The 18,593-nt window shown below is 44.8% G+C and overlaps 1 protein-coding gene, 2 long non-coding RNA genes and 1 other non-coding gene across 8 annotated transcripts in view; 3 read left to right on the forward strand and 1 right to left on the reverse strand.

The window, feature by feature from the left end:
- Positions 1-719, reverse strand: part of USP46 (ubiquitin specific peptidase 46) — a 45,119-nt gene extending 44,400 nt beyond the window's left edge. Inside the window, exon 1 of one of the 4 annotated variants that reach the window (XM_074992760.1) lies at positions 266-712. Coding sequence is in view for 1 of the 4 variants with exons in the window: in XM_074992758.1 (XP_074848859.1) it covers positions 266-301 (36 nt within the window). In the remaining 3 variants the exon portion in view is untranslated. Of the gene's footprint in view, positions 1-265 lie in introns of all 4 variants that reach the window. The other 3 variants (XM_074992757.1, XM_074992758.1, XM_074992759.1) reach the window with 3 other exon arrangements.
- LOC142012486 (uncharacterized) lies at positions 595-4,167 on the forward strand. Its single transcript, XR_012645360.1, has 4 exons — positions 595-727; positions 3,034-3,134; positions 3,900-4,026; positions 4,145-4,167. It is a non-coding gene; the product is annotated as an uncharacterized LOC142012486 (long non-coding RNA).
- An 8,067-nt stretch (positions 4,168-12,234) lies between these two features.
- Positions 12,235-15,555, forward strand: LOC142012485 (uncharacterized). 2 transcript variants are annotated; one of them, XR_012645358.1, is made up of 3 exons: positions 12,235-12,790; positions 13,105-13,169; positions 15,304-15,555. It is a non-coding gene; the product is annotated as an uncharacterized LOC142012485 (long non-coding RNA). The 2 variants fall into 2 exon arrangements; XR_012645359.1 differs by having other exon boundaries at positions 12,241-12,634.
- Positions 13,325-13,442, forward strand: LOC142012954 (small nucleolar RNA SNORA26). The gene has a single exon (XR_012645514.1). It is a non-coding gene; the product is annotated as a small nucleolar RNA SNORA26 (small nucleolar RNA).
- Positions 15,556-18,593: the final 3,038 nt, after the last annotated feature.

An 18,593-nucleotide genomic window follows, 5' to 3' on the forward strand; every position in this document is an offset into this window, starting at 1 on the left:
GGAGGAAGCACCTCAAGCTTTTCCCCCGTTTCGAATGACCTCTTACGCCTCTCTTGACGTGGCCTTGTAGTTCACCCCCTTCCAGATCACAGCAGCCTCCAGAGAGGGGATCCAACCAAGATAAGAATAACCACAACTTTACCCCCCCGCGCATCCCCCCAGTGCACCTGGAGAGGAAGCTCCTCCCCCCACTCTGATTTTGCATCACTGGGTTTTGCCTGGTGCCCCCCGCCTGGCGCCAGCATGCAGGTCAGCAAGCACTTACCATATTACAGATGGAGGCGATGTTTCTGACAGTCATTAGTCTAAAGGTTGCAGCGATCCCGCACCGCCATCTTTATAGGGTGAAAACAGACCCGCTCATGGTTGGAAGATCGCGGGGCGGGGAGGGTCGGAGGATACGCCGCGGACCTGGGGGCGGCACGACCCGTGGAAACCCCCCCCCCCAACGCTTTGCAGCAGGCAGGCAACAGGCAGCGCCTCGGCTTCTGCCTCGCAGCCCGAGAGCCGCGGCCGGCGTCTGCTCCCGCCAAGGGCTGACCCGCAGCTCTAAGCGCGCTGCACCAGCCGCCGCCGCTGCTGCATCCCTCCCACCTAGCGCACGGGCAGCTCAGCCGCGCCTCGAGGCCAGCCGGGGCCGCGTTAATCTCCCCCTCCCCGCGCCCTCCCCGGCGGCCGCTCCCCGCTCCATGGCCGCGCAGCGCCCGGGGATCAACTTTGACAGCAGGTCAGCGCTGGGAACTGGCAGCTACCGGCGCCAACCCGCAGAGCCGGGCCCGGGGGGGGGCGGCTGGGGCGGCAGCCAATGCGGCGCCGGGGCGGAGAAGGCGCTCGGCCCCGCTCCCTCCCCGGCGGCTGTGGGCTGCAGCCTGCGGGGCACGTGGGGCTCCGGGAGGTCTGCACGCAACAGGCGGAAGGGGGGCTGGGCCTCGGTCCTGTAGCTCTGGCGTGGCTGCCCGGGGGCCCGAGGAAGGGGCAGGCCGCCCCTGGCCCCTCGTACAGTAACACGCTGGAAGCACGAGGGAGGGCTGCTGCGGGGCGCTGGTTGGGGAGAAGTTGTTTGTTTCAATCAGGGCCTCTCACATTTCATTGCACCACAACCGCCTTCTCCGAGAAGTCCTGTGGCACCTTACGGACTCACAGATGTTTGGGAGCATGAGCTTTCGTGGGCTTTCTTCCACAGATATCTGTGAGTCTGTAACGTGCCACAGGACTTCTCATTGTTTTGTGGATAAAGACTAACACAGCTTTTCCCCTGACACTTCTGGCAGTAGCCACTATAGCAGAGTCCCAGGAGCAGTGACTGAAGCCTCAACCCAGCTGCCCTAGGGGCAGGGCCAAAGCCTGGGCCCCACCTTCCTGGGTGGAGGGGGCCAAAGCAAAAGAGAACCCTGTAAAATGAGTCAGAAGACTTGGGGTTTGGCTTGGTCTTTAGCTCAGCCCCAGCAAATGTGAGCCAACTCTGGTGACCTACTTTGGGGTCCCAAGCCACCCTTGGAGAACCACCAGTTTAAACTTGTTTGCTGCTTGAGATGAGTTGACTGTGAGGTGTGCTAAACAGAAATACTACTTTGCTGGCCTATAAGGGCCACAAAAGTATACAGTCCACAAATACAAGATAATAAGAACAGCCATACTGGGTCAGACCAAAAGTTCATCTAGCCATACTGGGTCAGACCAAAAGTTCATCCTGTCTGCCAACAGTGGCCAATGCCAGATCTCCAGAGGCAATGAACAGAACAGGTAATCATAAAGGCTACGTCTACACGTGCAGCCAACATCGAAATAGCTTATTTCGATGTTGCGACATCGAAATAGTCTATTTCGATGAATAACGTCTACACGTCCTCCAGGGCCAGCAACGTCGATGTTCAACTTCGACGTTGCTCAGCCCAACATCGAACTAGGCGCAGCAAGGGAACGTCTACACGTCAAAGTAGCACACATCGAAATAGGGATGCCAGGCACAGCTGCAGACAGGGTCACAGGGCGGACTCAACAGCAAGCCGCTCCCTTAAAGGGCCCCTCCCAGACACAGTTGCACTAAACAACACAAGATACACAGAGCTGACAACTGGTTGCAGACCCTGTGCCTGCAGCATAGATCCCCAGCTGCCGCAGAAGCAGCCAGAAGCCCTGGGCTAAGGGCTGCTGCCCACGGTGACCATAGAGCCCCGCAGGGGCTGGAGAGAGAGCATCTCTCAACCCCCCAGCTGATGGCCGCCATGGAGGACCCAGCAATTTCGACGTTGCGGGACGCGGATCGTCTACACGGTCCCTACTTCGACGTTGAACGTCGAAGTAGGGCGCTATTCCTATCTCCTCATGAGGTTAGCGACTTCGACGTCTCGCCGCCTAACATCGAAGTTAACTTCGAAATAGCGCCCGACGCGTGTAGACGCGACAGGCGCTATTTCGAAGTTGGTGCCGCTACTTCGAAGTAGCGTGCACGTGTAGACGCAGCTAAAGTGTTTCTTCCCATGTGACACTCATTTCCAGCCTCTGACAAACAAGAGGTTAGGGACACCATTCCTAAGAGCAAATAGCTATTGATGGATCTTACCTCTATGACTGTAGCTAATTCTTTTTTGAACCTTGGCAAGGAGTTCCAGAGGCCTAACGAGAACAAAAGCTTCCTTTTGATAGTTTCAAATCTGCTACCCATTGATTTCTTTGGTGACTCCCTAGATCTTATGTTATGAGAACAAGTAAATAACTTTTCCTTATTCATTTTTTTCTATGCCAGTCATGATTTTACAGACCTCTAGCATATCCCCCTTTTGTCTTTTCTTTTTTAAGCTGAAAAGTCACAGTTCCTCTTTATATGGCACCAGTTCGAAACCCTCAATCATTCCTGTTGCTCTGCTCTGAAACTTTTCCAAAGCCAAGATACCTTTTTTGAGATGAGGCAGCCACATCTGTACACAGTATTCAAGATGAGGGCATATCATGGGTTTATGTGGAGGCAGCAAGATATACTCTCTCTTATTTTCTATCCCTTTTTAATGATTCCTAACATTGTTTGCTTTTTAGACTGCTGCTGCCCGTTGAATGGATGTTTTCAGAGAACTATCCCCAGTGACTCCAAGATCTCTCTCTTGAGTAGTTACAGCTAAATTAGTCCCCATCATTTTGTAGGTATAGTTGGGATTATTTTTTCCAATGTACATTACTTTGCTTTTATCAACATGAAATTTCATTTGCCATTTTGTAGCCTAATCACTTAGTTGTGTGAGATCTTTTTGCAGTTCTTCGCAGACTGCTTTGTTCAGCCCAGATCTCTGTTGGATATTCTATAATAATTTTGTGAACCAAGCTTAGAGTGACATCAGTGGGAGTCCTCTGAACAGCATATAAGCAGAAAAATAAATAGCAACATCTGGAATATGGTTTAGAAGGAAGAAGGATGATTCTGTTGATTATCTCACACATTTTAAACAGACATTTCACACCACACTCAGAGTGCAGAGAATTTTCTAATTTAATGTATTTGTTTATTGGAGTTAAGAAATTAAAAGAATAATGCAAATGCTCTTGCTCCACTTTAGCTGCAGGGTACCATTTATTTTATTGCTGTTCAGCTAGAAGTGATAACAAGGAAAAAGCAAGACTGTGTAGTAGTCAGATTGGGATTTTTCGGCAGATCTAGAAAAGTTTGTTCTTATGGCTTTTTAATGACAAAAACGTGGTGTGGAAAGAAGCTAACGCTAGTTCTTTAACAATACAGAAATAGATCAAATAAAGAACAGTGAATAATTTTTCCAGTTTTGTATTAAAAACTTAAAGTACTGCACTATCTCCTCATGAGGAACAACTGGTTCTTTTCTGTAGTAAAACAAAGAACTATTTAAAACCCAAAAAGCCTTATGTAATCTATAAACCTTTGCATTTCTGTTTAGCTCAGTCTTGGTCATCTGGCTACAGATGTGAAGGCACTCCCTGAGTTACAAACATCCGACTTAAGACCATCTGCACATAAAAACTAAAGCTCATCTGCAGCCTCACAGGAACAGACACAAGGCACAGGTGGGTGAGCAGCGTAAGTGCTGGTCGGAGCACTCCCAAGGAACAGGGAGTGGTCACACAGCCAGGGGCTGGAGAGAAGCACTACTTTGGAGGGGACACTGCCACTTCTCTGTTCCAGAGTCCTCTGGCCCTTGCTCCTGCCATTCACCATCTCCAGGAGCGGAGGTTGGGTGCCACCCGTGCAGAAGGTAGGGAGCCACTGATGGAATGAGGTTGGCTGAAGGAGCTGGTACAGAGCCTGCAGAGGACAGGGTTAGTGGCAGCTGGGGGATGCCCAGAAGTCCCCCTTGAAATTTCCACCTACCTCATCTTCTGGTAATTAAACCTGCCTTTCCTCGAGCACCCAACATCCTCCTCCTCCTCCTCATCAATAACTGTGGGCTCAGCGCCCATTGGTGTCTGATGCCTCTCGCTATTTCCTTCCATCTTTCCCTATCCAGTGAGGAGTGGCTTAGTTTCTGTAGACTAGCTCCACACCAATCTACTGTATTATCTACCCATTCTCTGTAAGGTCTGCCTCTCCTATTCGAACCGTCCATTATGCCGAATACCAGGGTCTTGATTTTTCATTCGTCGTTCATTCTGCAAATATGCCCAAATAGTTGTAGCTTCCGTTTTATAACCTGCTGCAGCAGGTTCTCTTTCAGCTGTATTTTTGTATATAATTCCTCATTGGTGACCTTCTGCATCCATCCTATGCTCAGAATCTTTCTATAACAACTCCTTTCGAATGCCAATATTCTTCTTTTTGAATCTTTCTTTATCACCCATGTCCCACATCCGTACAACATGCTGCTGAATACACACATTTTCAGGATGTTCAGCTTTGTTCCTAAGCTAATTGCTTTGCTTTTCCAGATCTTGTCCATCGCCTTCAAACTCGATCTTGCTTTCGCTGTTCTAGTCACTATTTCCTTTTTACAGTCTAGATTATATGTTTTGTTGCTCCCCAGATATGTGAACCCGTACTCATGCTTAAATAAAAAAAATATTTCTTACTATTTTCCATTGTAAATATACAGTATTACAACTATGTTATTTGGAATAGCAACAGAGAGGTAGCCGTGTTAGTCTGTATTCTAACAAAAGAGAACAGCAGTCATATAGCACTTTAAAGATTAACAAAATGCTTAAGTCTTTTAAGTGCTACATTACTACTGTTTTGCTTTGTTTAACTACACTGGGAGCTAAATAGGCTTTTGGGGGCTATCCTGGGAATCTACCAGCCATTTATTATAACACTTTCTGTGGGAAATGTGTTCCAAGTTCCAAACAGCTGACTTACAAACCCTTCTGTAAACTGGGGGCTTCCTGTGCTTAAAAATGCTACTTGAAGCATCTTTGCTGCATAAAAGTAAGTGTCCGTAGCAAATATCCCAGCAGGCTAGCAGTGCTTTGGACTTATGTAACACTTTCCAGATGACTTTTGGAAGGTGTTTTACAAACATTACATGAATCTCACAACAGCCATGTGCACCAAGTATTAATCTGTTTTACAACAAGAGAAAGAGTGGGACAGAGATTAGTGACTTGCCCAAGATCACATAGGAAAGTCTGTGACAATGGTGGGGAATGAACTCATTTTTCATTCAGTGCTATAATCACAAGATTATCCGTATCCTCCGAAGCAGTGGCTTTCAACTACTTTAATTTGCAGAGTCCTTTGGAAATTGCAGATGTAGTCTGCAGAATCCCAATGGTCCACAGGCCACAGGTTGAAAACCAATGTTCTATGGTGATGACAAGTTTTCACAGGCCCCTTAACACAGTCTGTAGACCCCCGTAGTCCATGGACTACAGGTTCAACACCACTACTCTAGATGTATTAGAATCTTCTGCTGAATGTTTTCTTTTAATTGGTATTTTAACAAACATGGCTCAGAGATGGGTCAGCTGGCCTGGCTAAAAAAGTGGGCTAAACAAGAAGCAAGATTTGTCTCTTCCATACTAAAGGATATGTTTTCAAGCTGTTAAAAGAGCATTTCTTTGGGAGTTGGCAGCTAAAACCATATACAATATCTTCAAATTTAGGAGAAAGTGGATATTGACTCATTACAATAACAATACTGAACATGTCTTTGGATCTTTTAAAGTTTTCAGTTTTCCTATCTTGTATGGCATATGAATATAATTTCAGTTAAAATAGTCAGAGTCTAACTGAAGTACCAGAAGGACTAAGCATATATACATAAGATGGATTCTTTGGATGACAATGGGTATTTTTATTGAAAGCTGACTTTTTTTTTTGCTGGGTAAGATACTTCTAAAAAAATCCACCTATTATTTTATCAGTAATAGTCACGAAGTTCGTGTCAGAGAGACCATCGCTGTTGGTTGGGTGTACATCTGACCTCTCTGGTCACCAGTTGAGAGAAGAAAGAGAGGCACACTTCAGTAACATAAACTATTCACTTATTTCCTCAAATCTAGATTTTTGTCTTGAAACAGAGAAGCAACTAACTGTCTCTTACTTGTCCAGATTTAAAAAAATCAAAATGAAAATATATGTTATATAAATATTGGACATCTTACTCAGGGCTATATTATGCCATCCATTTTTAAGTACCATACATTTCTTCACTTATTTCAATGGGAAAGACTACTTAAAATCATTGGTATGATATATCTCTCCCTGTTCAGTTCTTAATCTTCCTGAAGTCAGTGGGAATTTGAGTAATGTAAAAACAGAGGAATTAGTCCATGTGAAAAAGAGAGAAGAGATAGAGGATGGAAAAAATACATGATTTTTTTCACTTTATGATGTTTCCAACAGATTATTTATTTATTCACTGCTTTATTTATGCTGTATTTATTTAGTCCCCCCATAGAGCAGACCAGGAATCCTCTGAAGGATAGGATCAACTTTGTGGTAGCCCCCTATCTAAACTGCTTTTCCTAAAAAGAGAATAGACATTTTCCTTGGTGGTTATCAGCTAGTGTTACCTTCTCTCTGGAGCTGCTGCTACAAAAAGTTAGCAAGTCTTACCACTCTCATACTTGTGTATGGTGCAGAGAGACTTAAACTCTGCCATTAGAAACATTGGCCCAAATTCATCTCTCAATATGGCCCACCTTAGGCCCACTGGTGCCTTAAAATGTGCAGGCTGGTAGTGAGAAAATATTGAAAGCCTTGTGAAATAACTGTTCCTTTTTAATCTTTCCCTGATAGATGCTATTTCAATAAGAAAACAGAAAAGCGGAAGTAAACTAGTTTTTGTGGTTAAATTGTAACAAGTTTATTTTTTAGAAATGAAAAATTACAAAATGAAATAGATGCAAATATGTTAATGTTAATTACAAAAAGACATAAAATGAGTCAGTAAAGGGGATGTATATTTTATAGCAGTAGCGGTTATGGCGTTTATTCAGTAAACTGGGCAGTAAGGGGGACACTCGACGGGTGGTCCAGATCCGGGCTGCAGATTGTCTGGATCCGGACCCGAAGCCTTGGTGCTCCCCTCCATTGTAACCAGTCCGTGGTGGGGTGGAGGGTGAGGAGCCCCGAGTCTCACGGGCTGGATCAAGCAAGCCACGGCCCAGGTGCAGATCACAGGATCTGCCAGGAAGCAGCTCGGAGCTCCGCGGCCGGTCAGTATTGTTCTCCCAGCTGGGCAAAGGTGGGGGGGGGGGCTCTCCGGTGGCTTCCTACCGCTGCTCCGATTAGCCTGTAGAAATTCCGGCCAATAAGAGCAGCAGAGGGCGGTGCCTGGTATCAGGATAGAGGGGAGCAGCCATGTGTGTCTGGAGATGCTACAAAGGTAAACGCACCCCTGGGACCCAGACCCTCCCTCTCACCCCAATTCCCCACCCACACCCTGCTCCTGTCCCCTTCCGTCCCAGACCCCTCACATCCTCCATCTCCCTCCCACCTAGACCCTACACTCATCTCCAGTACCCCCTCCCACCCAATCCCCACCCTCTTCCTGCTCCTGCTTCCTCCTTCCCAGAGTCCTCACCCCCACCCTGACCCCTCCTTCCCAGACCCCACACTCCAGACCTTGCTACACCTTTCCTTTCTCTCAGACCCACACCTGCAGCCTGTGCACCCTCCCTTCCAGCCCCCATAGCCCTGGCCCCCATGCAGTCCTGGATCATATCAGTAAGGTGTTTCCTCCATCCCTTTTTCTTTTTGCTTCTCACTTCTGTGGCACCCCCAACTGATTTGCAGACAGCCCCTCACCCAGAAAGGATTCCCACCCCCTGCAGCAAACAACCTTAAATTGTATTTATAGGCACTTTGATGCAATACCCTATGGTGTGATTATCTCCTAACATACCTACTCCAGCTTCTACCTTCATGCTTACTTAAATTCCATAGATCTTTGTTCACTATATAGATTAATACATTTGTAAAAATGTAACAACAATGCATCTTTTGTATATAAAACTATGGCTTCATCTGTTTACATAATATTTATCTTTATTGTGCTTTACACAATTAAAAATATTCCCTAGCTTCACTAGGGTGGAGGCTTGCACGCAATTACAAAAACAACCTCTTTGCCAAGTAGTTTATTCAGTAACAAAAAGCAGTGCTGAATCTTACAGGTTTGTTTCTCTGAAATGCAAAATATCAAAGTTGAATAGTAAAAAGTGTGTTATAAGTGCTAATTAAAAAGCATTTTGCACAAAAAGAGAAGCCAGACTTTTTAAAGTCCCCAAAATACGCAGTTTATCAAATAAGTGAAGAGCAAAAATAATATTACACTTAAAGTTTGTAATAAAACTGCAAAATGCTGTTTGTCTGTGGAAAGGACATAATACTAATTTCATTTGCCTGCCTTGCTGCCTCCAAAGTGGTTTTTTTTAACTCTAATCTACATGTGTCAATTGTAGGGAATATAAATTCTGGAAGTGAAATTAAGAGAATATATTGACAGCGTGTGGGCTGCAAATGGAACTTAGTCTATTTTCCCTATGCTTCTTTTAAAATAAACTTTTAGTTGTATTCAAATTGTGGTATAGATTATAAACAAATTATTATTTTTATTAGTGCCACGTAAGGGTTCATAGCAAAATCAGGATCCCATTGTGCTAGATACTGTAGAGACGTGTAATAGACAAAGGTTATTTCAACTGAATGTCCCAGTCCTCTACATTATTTTATGTGGGTAGATCCTTATAGTTATCTATTTGGGCATAAGGTTTGCTCACAAGGTGCACCTGCCCAGACTAGACCTAAGTTTAAAAAAAGTGACAAATAACCGTGCTGAAGTAAGGAAGTGAGGCAGTAATGAAAATAAGATCAGTCATGTAGTTCTTGCACACCTTGGCAGTTCCAAGTATTGTAATTTTTATAGATAAAAGTGTGAAACACTTTCTAGTGATTATTTCCTATTGGCATATAGAAGATATATGGATAATTTTCTGATATGTCTAGATTTTTATACAATCCCTGTAGTATCTGAGTACCTTCCAGTACTGCCTTAAGCTTTATGACAGCAAATCTGTCACATTCTTTCTTCTCTCATCCGCTCCCCATAGGGAGATGTGGAGTGTCCTGTTTTGATAAGGTTGTTCTTTTTTTAATGCTCCTGTTTTTATGTGTTTATGTTCAAGAAGGTAAGAACAAAGAACCATTTATGAGAGTCTTTAATTACTGGGAGGAAAAGGTTCTGTTATTCATAGATCAGCTTTAATCTAATTATGAAGGGTAAGATTTTGTCCTGGTTGTTTTCATTAAAAATCACAGACAGGTTGCATACAATAAACAGAAATTCACAGAAGCTCATGACCGATTCATGACTTCTGGGGACTGTATCCCAAGTCCCACAGGAGTGACAGCCAGAGCCCCACTGCCTGCAGGGGGTTCCAGCCCCAGCTTGGTCATTGCAGTGGGGATTGAAGCTGAAGAAGTCATAGAGTTCTGAAATCCAGGACCTCTGTGACTGAATCAGATCCTTATTACCATTCCTTTGTGCTAGAAAAATGAAGTTTCCAATCACAATCTTTATATGAGAACATTAAATAGACTCTGAGATACCCTGGACCCAGGCCATGGAGTGTTTTTAAGATAAAGACCTTAAATGATTCAAAATAAAATGGCAAGAACCATATAGGGAGCAGAGGGCAGGCGAGTTATGCACACTGTAACCTGTGTTGCAAAGGAGATGTGCTGTAGTCTTTTGTGTTAATTGCAGTTGGGCAAGTTTGCGTTTTCTAAGTGCAAAAGGTTTCATGCCCAAATATGGTGGTGCCATTGAGAAGTGGCATCATGAATAACTGAGGCCAGATACTTCTCCAGCAGGATGAGATGGTAGAAAGCAATAGTTGTGGCTGTTGCAAGTGAGAGGTCGGCTTCAGCAAATCCAGAAGTACACCTAAGTGTGGATTGCACTGACGGATTGGGGATGTGAAGCCTTCAGTCAAAGGAGACTGCACCATGGCTGCAGACTTCTCAAAATATCTTTCTGCAGACCAGCATGACCTCTTTAGGTATTAGTCATCTGGATTCAAATAAATTAATTTAAGGTGAAAGTCTCCTCAGTAACTAGCAGAGGAAGGCTCGTCCAGTAGGCAGAGCCTGGGCCTCGGGAGACAGGGTTCAAGTTGCTGTACTTGTACATGCTCCAAGTGACTTTGCAAGAATCACTTAAACCCAGCCCTTCAAAGGTGTTAGCAACAAAATGCCTCCTTGGATCTGGGTCTGAGTTCCTAGTGAGTAGCGAGAGAAAGAATGGGTGTTTTGGGGAAGAGGTAATGGTAATTACACCATCCCACATGCAGAATAAATACATTACAGACTGGGAATCTGCTGCAACAAGGGTGGTGAGGATCACAGTACCTTCGATTGACAAATAGCTAGCTTTCAGAGCTCTGACATATATTGTCTAGGCTGCAAGGCAGGTGGTAACCACGGCCGCTGCTGCAGTGAGATCTGAGCTACCTCTTGCTGCAGTCTAGGAGACAAGTTCTGCTCAGTCAGTATTGGGTTTACCACAGCAACAAAAGGAGCCTGGGCTGGCTCCTTCAACTTGTGCTGTGCTGGAACAGCAGTCTACTTTCTAGCCCCCAAGCTATTGCTCCCTACCACTTTCTCCTCTCAGCTGGGTAGCCAGGTCTTCTCTCTGCCCCTAGCCGCATGTACCAACTCTTCTCCCCGCCCCTCCCGCTTTTCCCATCTGCCCACTACTTGCTTCTTTTGGCTGGCAGCCAGAAGAGGGCTCCTCTCTGCCCCTGTTGCCGACAGGCAACCACCAGTAGAACTAGGAGCAAAGAAGAGTCCTCAGCTGCTGCTGCTGCTGCCAGTGAAAGTCCAATCTCAGCTCCCTGTGGGCTGTGCCCACCTCTCCTTGCTGTTCTGCAGAAGTGGTGGGCTGGAGAAGCTGGGGGCTGCTGTGCTCCCTGCCTCTAGCGCTGTGCTGGGAAGGAGATCCCCGCTCTGCGCTGACTCAGCTGGCCCGGGCTGAGGGAATCGGGTGGGCTGTGGGGTGGAGAGGCACCACCCCGTGTGGGAAGGCCTGTGTATCGTGGGCTACGAGGAGGAACGTGGAGTTCTGTGCAGCTCTGGCGGTAGAGCTGTGCGGAAGGGTACTGGGCAGTGGGAGTAGATCTGTGCATGTTGGTTCACGGCATTGCCACGCGGGGCTGAGGGCGGGGGGGGTGGTGGTGTCAGGGGAGCGTGCCTTTGTGTGTAGGGGGCGCGGGGCTGTCTGCAGCGGCACGGCCCCGGCCCCGGCCCCGTAGAGCAGCGGAGGCGGGCAGCGCGAGCCGGGAACGTGCCTGTCACTGGGGGGAGCGGGACCCCTGTCAGCTCCACTGCCCCAGGGGCCGTCGAACGCCCCGCACGACGTCCCGCTGCCCCCCTCGCCCCAAGCGGCTCAGTCGGGCCTGCTGCAGCCCTTCGCCCCCACCCTGCCACGCTGTGCGGCACGTGCCGAGTCCCGGATGCATCGGGAGCGGGCGGCGGAAGGTCCGAGCCATAACCTGGCCCCAGCCGCTCGGGCGCGGGGAGAGGGGAGAGGGTAGGGGGTGAGCAGATCACGTGCCTCCTCCCCACCAATAACGCCACGGCGTAGCGGAGTGGGCCAGCCTAAGCCCCGCCCTCAGCGCGGGAACGGGGCGCCTGTGAGGTCTCGCGGTAACTGCCTGCCGCTATTTAAGCTCCCAGGCGGGGCCGCTTTGGCCTCTTGCTGGGGGAGCTGGGGGTGGTAGACCGGCCTTTTACTGTCCCTGCGGAGGCTGCGCCGCACGTGGCTTTTACGGGCAATGGGGGCTGTGGGCCCAAGCGGCCTGACTGACTCATGCATTGGCGGGGGCCGGGCCGGGGTGGGGGTGTTTCTGGTGCCGGCTCGGTGAGGCTGCTCCGGTGGCGTGTCCGATGTGTTGGCAGCAGTAACGAAGGAGCGTCTACTTTGGGGGGTGGGGATGTTGGGCGCTGCAGGGGGGCTGTACATCGGGCACGTGGGCGCTGTGAGCCGAGGCTCCGTACTCCGAGCCGGCCCGACTTGCCCAAGTATGTTGCTGCCGGCTGCCAGTGGTCCTCCCGTGGAAAACCTCCACAGCGTTTGGTATTTTTAAAATGAGCTCTAGGGAGAGACTGGCCCATGGAAATTAGGACTTGCTGTATTAATGACTCCATTGATATGCAACGCACAATCGGGAAAAGGTAACGTGCAGGAGTGTTCCTTGAACAAACCGTCTTCTTCCTCAAACAGTGTTCCCTTTGCTTCTATGTAACTATTGCTGTGCACTTTAATCTTCTGGCTGTTTGAGAACTTCATGGATAATTTGTTACAATATGTAAAAGTTGTAGCAAAAAAAGGTGAGCTTTCACTTTTTAGCTATGGAGTAGCCATGTGTGTTTATAAATACAAATTTCATGTGTTCGCTATTAATATCCTAATAGAATGGTAAGAAATGGGTGGGAAGAATTTTTACTTCCCAAGGATCACCATGGATTAAATGACTGCCAGTTTGGGAAAGTAAATATATATCCCAAACTCTGCTTTTATACTGTTAATTGATAAAATTGTTTGCATAAAATCAATCTGTTTGATCACACCAACTTTTTAAATATAAGCAAATTATTTTTATTTAAGCATAATCTAGTAACATGTTCTTTAAAATACTGTGCAGATAGTCGTACCAGACTGAAATGGTCATGAAGACACCACGTGGAAATGGCGTTCCTCTGCTGGAAGGTAAGCTTCTAGTTACATGAAGGTTGCCTTGATTGTTAATTTGTTCTAATTCATTTGATTAAATTAGTGGAATTTTATGATTTTGCCTACAAATAAACTGTAAATTAGTCAGCGTGTCAAGACTAATGCTTTGGTAGCGTTTCCCCTTTTTTGCTTTGCCCTCTTAAGGCAGACTGTGCTTTAAGTGGCCAACACAGAGGGGTATAGTAATTCTCTCTTAAACCCAGAGGTGAGATTAAAACTCTCCTCTGGATCCTGTCGGGGGAGACAACCTCCAGAGAAATCTAATGTATTAGCTTATGTAAAAAGGGAATTGAATGTTTTCTTCAGGCTCATTGAGTTAAGCCAGATTTCAGGTATATGGACAGGGGGATCCAGGGGCTTATAGCATCCTTAGTTTTTTTTTCCCCCCCAGAAAGTGTTTGACAAAGGCCTTCACCAAAGGCTCTTAAGAAAAGTAAGCTGCTCTAAGATAAGAGGAGAGGTCCTCCCATGGATATGTAACTGGCTAAAAAGATAGGAAATCCAGGGTTGGGTATAAATTTTCTGTTCTCAGAATGGGGAAGTAATGAGTGCTGTTCTCCAAGAGCCAACATAATCATGAATGATTGGCTGAAGGGGGGGAACAGATTGCATTGCATCATCTGCATGCTTTGCAAAGTATTGCACATAGGATGATCCCAACTGTACATACAAAATGGTGGTCTCTAAATTAACTTTCCACTCAAGAATGATCTTGAGTCATTGTTTATAGTTATCTGAAAACCATATGTTCAATGGGCAGCAACAGTCAAAGTGAAAAGAATGTTGGGAGTGATTTGTGTATCCCTTTCTTAATATCGCCTTTGTGTGAACCCATGGAGTGTCCATATCTCGAGTACTTAGTGCAGATGTGGTCACACCATCTCAGAAAAGATATTATTGGAAAGGTTTAGCGAAAAGGAGCAAAAGTGTTTAGGGGTGTGGAATGGCTTTTCTATCAAGAGAGATTAATATGGTTAGCTATTCTCAGCTTAGGAAAGAGATGACTAAAGGGCTATGTGATAGAGGTCTATAAAAGCAGGACTCTTGTGAGGAAAACATGCAAATATTTGTTATCCCTTCCTTTAATGCAAACTAGGAAGGTCACCAATTGAAATTAATAGGCAGTAGGCTTAAAATAAAAGGCAGTAATCTTTATGTAATGTGGAACTTTTGCTAGGGGGTGTTGTGAAGGCCAAGGTAGAAAAGAGAACTCAATATATTTGTGGAACATATGTCCATCAGTTGTTAGCCAGAATGGGTGAGGATGGTGTCCCTATCCTCTATTTGCCAGAAGCTGGAAATGAGTGACAGGGAATGGGTCACTTTAAATATTGTGTCCAGTTTTGTGCACACATTTCAAGAATGTCAAGTATCGGAGGGGTAGCCGTGTTAGTCTGGATCTGTAACAGCAACAAAGGGTCCTGTGGCACCTTATAGACTAACAGAAAAGTTTTGAGCATGAGCTTATATGAGCACAGACTCATTTCATCAGATGCTGGTCTTGGAAATCTGCAGGGCCAGTGCTTATTTATACAATTTCAATAAGATTTATACAAATTCCAGAAGGTTTCCAAGACCAGCATCTGATGAAGTGAGTCTGTGCTCATGAAAGCTCATGCTCAAAATTTTGTTGGTCTATAAGGTGCCACAGGACCCTTCATTGCTATTTCAAGAATGGTGTGGCAAAATTGGGGAAGGTCCAGAGCACAGCAACAAATGAGTAAAGGTCGAGAAAGTATAACCTACAAGGGAAGATTGAAAGAATTAAACTTTAGTTTGGAAAAGAATAGATTGAGAAAGGGGCATAACTTTTTGACTACTAAAAAGGGTGCGATGTGGAGGAGAGAGAGAAAATAAGCTCTTTCCTCTGAGGGTAGAGCAAGAAACAGGGAGTTTACATTGTATCAGGGAAGGTTTAGGTTGGACATTAGGGGCAAAAAAACTTCCTGTTATGGTGGTTAAGCATTGGAATATATTGGCAAGGAAGATTGTGAAGTCTCAGTTGGAGATATTTAATAGCAGGTTAGAGTGTGCTTGGCCCTGCCATGAATGCAGAGGACTGGACTATTGGAGAGCAACTTCCAGTAACATTTGTTTTTCCTGGTTTTAGAGGCTTCAAGAATATATCTGCAGTTATCCAACGCCTTGATGAAAGTTCTATGAAGTGCAAGACATTTGGCATAAGAAAATCTCCTTGAATGTGAAGCTCTTGTTAAAAATGACATATTCCCAGGTTTGTAATGTAAATAGGAACATCAGGCTGAGGTAGAAGATGCAGAAGGAATTCTAAATTCACGTGCTTAACTAAGGTGCCTCCATAGAAATAAAACTGTCTCTAAAGAGAATAAACACTTGAATGTAAGATTATCTGGTAGCCCTCTTCATTTTTTGGTGTGTGTGAGTGGGGCCTTAGAGCTCTGATGTTAGTCTTTCAGCAAGGAGTCCAGTGGCACCTAAGGACTCCTTGTTATACCTGTGAATTCATATGACTATTCAGTTCAATATTTTATATCACAGTTTATGCTTATAAATTATTTTTCCACTCAATAGCTTGACTTTCATTCTTGACTGTTTGATCAGCAAAACTTGTATATCTCAGGCTTTCCTCAGCTATTTACAAATAAAGTTGGAAATAGTTAGACATATGCACCAGGATTCAGTTTAAGAAGATTCAGAGGTTTGCATTAATTTGATAAACACCTTTTATAGTTTTGACATGATCTTGCCTACATTACAGATTACTATATATTGCAATTTATGAATTATGTTGCTGGTGTTAACTTTTTTACAGGAGAACCAAAAAAGGATAGGTGAGAGCTTGTGGTAGTGGTTACTGTCTTTGTGCATGATCACTTAACTGGTTGCTGTAATGTATCCTGTAGAAAAAATCTTAGTAAGATAAGCAATGGCTAGAAGAGAAACACATTTATTTGCAGATGAGACAGACCTTAAGAACTACAGGAGTATTTCTGGCTGCCATGACTCAGTGCAAAATACCAAACATCACTTACGGTACACATATTGGAGCTGTTGCATGCTGTTTAGATATTCCTACATAGCAGAGATGAGCTGAAGTGGTTATATTCAGCAGTTAGCTACCATAGAGGGGAGATGAATACGTATGTGATCAGTGTCAAATTTTAATTTGGAGACTTAAAGGACTAGAGAATGGACCGTACACCTGAACAAATTTATTTTAATGACTACCTTCAGTTTAACAAAAGTGTCTCAAATTTGTCTGCTGTGGTAGAGCTTTGGAGAACTTGTATATAATTATAAATTTTTTTCCGTGTATGGTGTTTGGAGAGGATGTGCACCTGATGAATAAACTGTTAAAGATATAGTAGTGTGTTTTTAAAAAAAAAAAAAAAAAAAAAAAAAACCTATATCCTAAATTAGTGGTCACTGTCTAGTTGATTAGATGAGCTGGTTCACCCATGGGAACTTCCTGCTTGCTCCTACCCCAGAAGCAGCCAGTGTGGCCCCATGTATATAGATGGCGGGGGGTGGGGGTAAAAGTCTTCACTGCTGCTGCCTTTGAGGTGCCCCTCAGCACAAGTGAGGGGGAATGCTGAATCCCAACACACAATCCATGAGTGGGGGAGATGGAGAGCTGTTCTGCCTTGTGCCTGGCATCTTTAAGGCCATATCTATGCTTCCATAAAGGTTGACTCAGTCAACATTGATCTTCCAGAGTTTAAATTTCCACATCTGGTAAAGGTGTCCAAAATCAATCTGTCTGGTCAGCAGTGGACTTTTGCACTCCTTGCTATTATGAGAAGTAAGGGAGGCTGATGGGAGACAGGCTTCTGTTAACTGTGGGTGAAGATGGGTAAGTTGATTTTCAAAGGAAGGGGCTAGTGTCACAATCTGTCTTCTCACTTTTGCCATTCCTCATCTGTCTGAGGTCCCACCCTGTCTAGGGGTTCAGAGCCAGACCATGACAACTTACAGGATGTGTGGAGTACCTCCCCCATCCATGAAAATTATAACTGGCACTTAAGTTTTTGCCTATATAGTGTCACGAGCCATTAACATTTCTGTAATGACCAAGGTCAAGTATAGATGATGGGGTATGAGGAGGGTATGCAGAGGAATACTGCAGTTAGAAGGAAACCCTTTGTTTAGGAATATACTTTTCCTAGAGGGGCCTGTAAGCATAAAAGTTGGAAAATTATGTCTAACCTCACTATCACAAGCAATAATTCTGAAAATTGTTAGAGAAAGTAATCGCCCACAACTTTGTTTGGCTCCAAAGTCTGAAGTGCAAATGCATTGTTAGAAGGGATTTGTTTTTGGAACTAATGCACATGTCAGTTAAACTGGCTGTGCAAGATAAATGTGGAAAATAAGTGCAATACATTTGTTTACATGGAAATGAAAATGCACAGCATTTAGAAAGGATTGACAACTATTGGATTTTTACTACAAAATCAGAAGTATTTAGTATTTTAAAGCAAACTTGACAATTATAGTCAATACTTCTTGTGTTCTTGAAAATTACTACTTTAAGTCATGTAAATTGAGGCCCTTCTATATTACATGCATAATAAGGTTTATATTTTGCGAGGAGTATTGGGCATAGATCATGGCTTTGTATTGATGATTAAAACTAAGACATTGGAAAAAAGGAGTGGTCATCCTCTTGCTCATCTTAGTCATTTGTTGACATTTCTTGGAAAGCAGAAGTATTAAAATTAAAACACTCTGTTTAGGTACACTTATGCAAAAGAGGTGTAAGTTATTGATACATAATTATAACCCCCCTGATTAACTGAGTGGGGGGAAATATATTTGTATGCCATCTTTAACATGTAAAGCAACAAAGCATTCTACACAAATTTTGCAACTTACCATCCTAGCGTAAGGAGCTAGGACAAATGCAATTAATGAGAATTACATAAGCCACTATTCTACATGGTGATTCTTGCAGCAGTATAATGCTCATGGGCAGTGGGTACAAGAAGCAGGGGAAGGCAATACCTTCACAATCTGCCTGGATAGCCCTGCCTACACTCTGCCCCCAAGGATGACCCCTTCCCACCCCATTTTGCATGATTTTCCCCGGTCTCCTGGGCCTGCCTGTGTTTCAGTCAGCCTAGCAATGGCAGCCTTCCCTATGCTCTATGGCTGATGGGGAGAGTAAGGGCACTGTGTGTTTACCCTCCCTGGTGGGATGTGGGCAGGCAACAAGTTGCTCCTACAGCAGGGTGTGTATGGGGCCTTGGTTGCACAACAGGCTATGATAGTGCCACAGTGAGTAGCAGGTTATTAGTGCCTTTATAAACTTATTTTAATCTGTCCCTGGTACTGTGGTAATACAAAAAATTACTGGCATTTTTCCTCCATTATAATTCAGTGAAGAAATCTAAAGGAGCTGTAGACAGCATATCTGCTCAG

The sequence above is a fragment of the Carettochelys insculpta genome, chromosome 4 (assembly GCF_033958435.1).
Source record: "Carettochelys insculpta isolate YL-2023 chromosome 4, ASM3395843v1, whole genome shotgun sequence".
Classification (NCBI taxonomy): domain Eukaryota; kingdom Metazoa; phylum Chordata; order Testudines; family Carettochelyidae; genus Carettochelys; species Carettochelys insculpta.